The 6,410-nt window shown below is 35.1% G+C and overlaps 1 protein-coding gene across 1 annotated transcript; it reads left to right on the forward strand.

Moving 5' to 3' along the window:
* Positions 1-3,861: 3,861 nt before the first annotated feature.
* On the forward strand, positions 3,862-4,878 carry LOC124439046 (protein ALP1-like). Its single transcript, XM_046989247.1, is given in 2 exon segments — positions 3,862-4,459; positions 4,462-4,878. Coding segments are annotated over 2 exon segments (780 nt in total). The 5' UTR covers positions 3,862-4,005; the 3' UTR covers positions 4,788-4,878.
* The last annotated feature ends 1,532 nt before the right edge of the window (positions 4,879-6,410 follow it).

Raw genomic sequence — 6,410 nt, forward strand, 5'->3', positions numbered from 1 at the left:
TTAATGCAGCGACAGCGATGTAACGAAAATAACAATATATATATATATTAATAGAAGCAAGAGGACAATTTTATTTCCTTACAACGGAATCAATACTTTATATTATCTAAAACATGACAAATATTAGGAACATATAGTTAAGAGCATCTGGAAGTTAGCTACAATCATACAATATAAGAATTTTCCCAACACAATATGGCATTGGCATTAAATACAATTGCACAAGTTTGCAATTTCTCAATGAACATTTATCGAGTGTTCGGGATATAACTAAATTTGTCTGAATTCTAAAGCACCAAATCCAATGTCATACGAAATATCTTTTTTATTGTTCCTTCTTGTTTCTGATTTAAAGACGTTCGTTAAGCGCTTCTCCGCTTCCGTTCTTTACAAATAAATAAATACGAATAACCTTGACCACACGGCCACGGCACAGCCTTTCTCATACAGGTCTCGATAGAATTGTACACATTGGTTGTACATGAAAAAGCATAAAAATATGTTGATTGTATGTTCCCATTTCAGCACGATGCTGAGGGTAGGTCTTGATTGCCTTTATTAACAACAGCTTTGATTTGGTCGTCTCAGGATAAATATTTCAACTTTTCAAGTAATAACGCCAAGATTTTTGAGTTGTACATTGCTACCCTTATTTAATGTAGCAAGTTTATCTTGCTGCCAACATGGCGGAGTAGCGCATGCGCATTAAAATTTAGGACCGCATTTTTCGCCAAGTGGCCCTTCTGTATGTTATCTATTCTGTGCCTTAACCCTTTAAGTCCCAGTGTCCGATATATCGAACACCACGTGCCAGCGCTTCTTTTGCCCAGCTAACTCATAAACAAAAGCCGGACATGCGCTTTAAAGTACACCATTCGGAGGTGTTTGCGAGCATTTTGATATATAGTTTGTCTACGAAACTAGTTTTGGGCGATTTTTTGTGAAGTTTTTTTCTTGCCCTTTAAATTTTGTTTTGGCAAGACATAAACAATGGCGGATAAACCCAACAGCGTGACATTGAACGAAGTTGTAGACTTCCTAGAGCAAGATTATGGTATTTCTTATGATGGAGTGTGCTCGGATATTGATTGCGAGCTTTCTGCCTTTTCGAAACCTGATGTTGAAGGTTTGTCTTCTGTGCAAGATGAACAAGTAGAAATCCTCAGCAACGTACATGATGTCGACCTAATTGAAACTGATGAGGAATAGGAAACGATCGCCCAGTCTGGCAAAATACTGGCATACAACTTTTCAAACAATTGATGGTCGAACGATGAATACGAGGGAGAAATACGACGTGGTGCTTTTACACAAGATGTTGGTCCTGCTACTATTCTTCCAGAAGGATTGTCTTCGGAAGGGCAATCTGTTTTTCGATTCAAAGGACCCATTACTGCGGTAACATGGATGGACAACCGTGTTGTGAATATGGTTTCATCTCAAGCAATACCATCTGATACTGCTACAATTCCAGTAAAGCGATGAAAGAAGGATGGCAATACAGATGATGTTCAAATATCATTGTATCATACAATGGGTGGAGTTGGCGGGAATGACCAGGTGAAATCATATTATGGTATCAACTGTAGGTGGAAGAAATGGTGGCTGAGAATATTTTTTGAACAACTGCACAGATGCATTGTAAACAGTCACATCCTGGAAAGGCTGTCACCAAACCATAACATGAGGAGTTCAAAGAATTTCCGCCTAGAAGTCTCCAAACTTCTTATTGGGGAGTTTTCTTCTCGGACACATGCTGTTCGACCAGCTATTGAATCGCCTGCTAGATTTCGGGATAGACATTTTCCCAGCATACTTCCATCCAACAGCAAAGGAAAGACTAAGGAAAGAAGGTGCAAAGTATGTTCCACAAAAGAAAAACCAAAAAGGACTTCCTATTTCTGTGAAGACTGCGACGTGGGACTATGTGTAGCACCTTGCTCTAAAATTTTCCACTCCAGGCAGTAGTTTTTTCCAACAGAATTGTTGGTAAATATAAGCATGGTATTAAAAATTACACATTTTATGCAATAAAACCCTAAGTTAGTGCAACTTATAAGTTTGTTCAAGCTCGTAGATAGTTTTGAAATTATTTCTCATTTTATTGCTATATTTGCTGGCACAGTACAATTGCAATTTTCCAATTATTTGAGCTTTCTAGTATCTAAATAAGAAAAGTTATACATCATTTGAAAGCTTATAATACAGGCTTTTTTGTGAGCAGTAGTAAGCAATTACATCTAAAGAATATTCCGAGAACTTTATCTTTACATTGAATGTTTTAGTTTGAAAATATTATCACTTCGGCAATTGACACTATGTGTCGCCATGGAAACGATTTTTATCCTATTTTGAACACTACAATTAAATTCTTCATTATATTAACTTTAAATTGATATATGATATGTATGTAGTTTATTAAATGTTGGCTATTATTTTAACTTTATTTTGTTATTGTTCGCTATTTCATTTTTTCTCTAAAATAAACTTGGGACTTAACTTACATTGCAAATACATAAAAATCATTCATGCTTGCTGTAGTCATTGTATTCTAAAACATTTTTCGTCCAAATATTTAGCAGTCATAATTTTTGCTCGCCATAAGAACATAATATCTGAACAATATGATAATGATCTGGAGTTAAAATTTTAAAAATAGACAATGATGTATAAGAAATACATTAAAATGTTAAAAGATTATATAAATAGTATGGTGCACGCAAGCATCAATTGTTTTACACCCACGACCTTGGCAAACTAACATTTTATCGGGAAATACATTATAAATACATTTATAAATCCAAGTAAGAATATACGCATGAAAGCTACGAAAGTTTTGAACAGTGACCGGTGAAGTTTAATCAAGAAAATCGAACAGTTGAAAGTGAACTAACTGAGTCACGATCAGAAAGTGGCGTAAAGCCTAGTTCTCATTCATCGTAAAACGTCGGCGATAGAGCTTTTGCGACGTCGGCGAGCGCTTACTATTAATGAGAACGCGTTAAAATTTATGTCGCCGATTTTTTGTGACGAACGCCGAGCGTCGGCGCTGCCATCGCAAGAAACAAAACGGTTTGTTTCTTGCGATCATAGCCGATCATTACCGACAACTTTCCATAATCTAGTCCAACATGGCTGCTCTTGAAAAAAGACGAAGAATCAGACTTTGTTGAGTCATGCTCATAAACCACAAAACATGTTAAGGAAATAGTATGTGCGTAGTTTAGTTTATCAATGTATCCGTTCCCACACGGCTAAGAGCCAAGGAACAGTTATTGACGTTAGTTAAATTTCCTTATGTACCATATATAGCTTAAACAGAGGAACTACTCCGACCAATAATAATATTTGTTGTTTGTAATAAAGACTATAAATACTGCTCTGTAAAACAATAAAAATCAGTTCGATCATTAAATTCACTCGTGGTTGTTACTGAAGGTATAGAGTATATTAAGAAATAGATATGGCGAGTAACTCGAACACAACAGACTTCGATAGAAGCTTGCAATTGAATATTGTAATTTCTGTGCAGCTTCAATTGTATTTATTGGCTTTGTTAATAAGGAAAAAGCAAATTTTACTCAGATTAAACAAACCACGAAAGAGAAGGTTTTGGATAAGAGAAATGTTGAAGAAACGCCAGCAGGAAAGTCAATTTCATATTTTGGTTGAAGAGTTAAAATTGCACGATCGAGAGTATTTTTTCAAGTTTTTAAGAATGAGTCCAGAGAGGCTAGAGCATCTATTAAATCTTGTTGCCCCCTACATTACAAAAAAGAAATGCAACAGCAGAATACCAGTTTCTGCAGGAGAAAGACTTGTCGTTACTTTGCGATATTTAGCTACGGGGATTCCCAACAATCCCAAGCCTTTAATTTCAGATTGGGAAAAAGCACAGTTTGTAATATCATAAAAGAAACATGTAGTGGAATATGGAATTCTTTATGTACCACATACCTGAAGGCTCCAAAGTCTGAGCATGAATGGAAAGAGATCGCAAATGAAATGTTTACTCAGTGGAATTTTCCAAACTGCATAGGTGCATTGGATGGAAAACACATTGCAATTGAATGCCCTGCCAATAGTGGATCTAATTTTTTTAATTACAAAAAGTTTTATAGTATCGTATTGATGGCCATGTGTGATGCTAGGTACTGTTTTACATTGGTGGATATTGGAAATAATGGAAGAGACAATGATGCACAAATTTTCAATAATTCAGCAATGGGCAAAGCTTTGTCAAATAATGAATTAAATGTTCCATCCTGCAGTTCCATTGTTGGCCATACACTGCCTTATGTTGTTGTAGCCGATGAAATCTTTGCACTCAAACCATGGTTAATGAAGCCATATGGTGGTAAAGGATTACCACAAGATAAAGAAATATTTAATTACAGACTTAGTCGTTGCAGACGAACAATAGAAAACAGTTTTGGCATCCTTTCAGCAAGGTGGAGGATTTTTCGCCAATCAAAGCCAAGCCTGAAACAGTTGACTTGATTATAAAAGCATGCTTATGCCTGCATAATTATTTACAGCTAACATACAATGCCCATTACATCCCAGCTGGTTTTGTAGATGCTGAAGATACTACAGGTAATATCGTACCTGGTAACTGGAGAAGCATTACATCAGGTGATAATGGTGCAATGGAAGCATTCTCAGTTGGAAGGGCAAATAATAGATCTTCCTTTGAAGCTATTGAAGTTAGAGAAAAATTCAAGAAATATTTCACAAGCAAAGAGGGATCCTTGTCTTGGCAAGTCACTTATGTTAATAGTTTTTAAAGTTAACTGACATATTGTTTGGAGTATAGTCTAACCATAATCTGCACCACTAATTTCAGGTTTCATATAAATAAAATTATTAAGTTGTTAATAGCCTTGTTATTACAATAGTTGACCACATGGTTTTTATTCACAGATCAGTGATAGTTATTTGTAAAAAGCCAACCTCATTGCAGCATAATTTAGCATAGTTGTGTGTATGCAAATAAGCATTTGAGTTAAAATTTATCCTATCAACATCTTTTTATGCTTGATGGCAAATGAAATTATTTGCTCCAGGACTATTGACTCCAATGTTATCTACAACATTTACACTGCATTGCAAGATTTTAGACATTGTAAAATATATATTTGAAACTAACATGTATTATGAACATTAATTTTAAACTATGTAAACAATAATGAGTTAATGAGTATCTTACTCTACTTGCTAAAAACTGAGTTATCAACAAACTAAACAGTGCAGTAACTTACTTTGTGTGGAAATGATTATTTTAGAGCAACTGGAAGTGCTTATATTTGATTTAATATCTTTGAAAGTTCTACAGTTGTATTTTTGGGAAAATTAGATAAAGTTAGTGCACTGAGTAGTTTCATGGTAATCACACAAAATAATGAAGTTTTATTACTGTAAGCAACAATTTCTTCTGAAACTAAATAAAGTAAATGTCTTATCCATCAAATAACAAACTAAATGATATAAACCTGTTTTGACAATAGCCGATATGAAACTTTTAATTATTCCCATAATTTGCTTGTCTATTTGGCACAGAACCAACAAAAGTTGGAAATGAATTCAAGTAATTTGGATTTGAAAACCTCCATACTCAACTTCCATGAAAGCCTTCTCAATTAAGTTCCTAATTAAAGCCTTTTTTTCCATCAAGCCTTCTCAGTCTGGGGGCTAAACTCAAACAGTAAAAGTAGTCTTCATCATTCTCCACATTAGGTTTATCTTTTTGGCTGTTTTCCAAACATTTTAAGGACTTGTCCAACTTTGACATGGCTTCTTTAATTTGTTCATCAGTTTTTTTCAATTGCATTTTGTTATTGATTTTAGCTCCAACCCAGCTCGTACCACTACCATCTCTTTTTTGCCTTTTTATTGGCTGCTTTTGGTGGGTCCCATTTTCTGTGTCTCTTATTTCCTCTGCAACATCACAAATTTGTTCAGTTGCTTCGCCTTGAAAATTGTCATCTACAGATATATCTAATGTTATATTAGTTTCCTCATATTGATCATTTTCTCTATCTGATAACTCTTCAACCAAGTCGGGATCTTCTGCACCAAGTGTAACTATATTTGAGACACTGTCTTTGGTTATGTTTGGTTGACTAAGTGATACATTCAAGTTACTTGTCCCTTGTCTTGAAGTCATATGGATTGTAAGCCATCCAAGATTCTCGAACCTTTGATCAATATTCGGAATATCGCTTACTCCAGACCCAGACTTTAACTTTTGTTTTGAAAGATAACGAGAAAATGCAGTACGAATAGTCTTGTATCTCCTTTCCACTTCTTCTGTTGTAGTTTCAAGCAATTCAGCTATTCGTTGCCAGCAGTTAGCTTTCTTTCGTTTGTCACGAAAACCGTTTGTTCGCTTGTCGTATATCGTGGGAAAT

The sequence above is a fragment of the Xenia sp. Carnegie-2017 genome, unplaced genomic scaffold (assembly GCF_021976095.1).
Source record: "Xenia sp. Carnegie-2017 unplaced genomic scaffold, XeniaSp_v1 HiC_scaffold_19, whole genome shotgun sequence".
Taxonomy (NCBI): Eukaryota; Metazoa; Cnidaria; class Anthozoa; order Malacalcyonacea; family Xeniidae; genus Xenia; species Xenia sp. Carnegie-2017.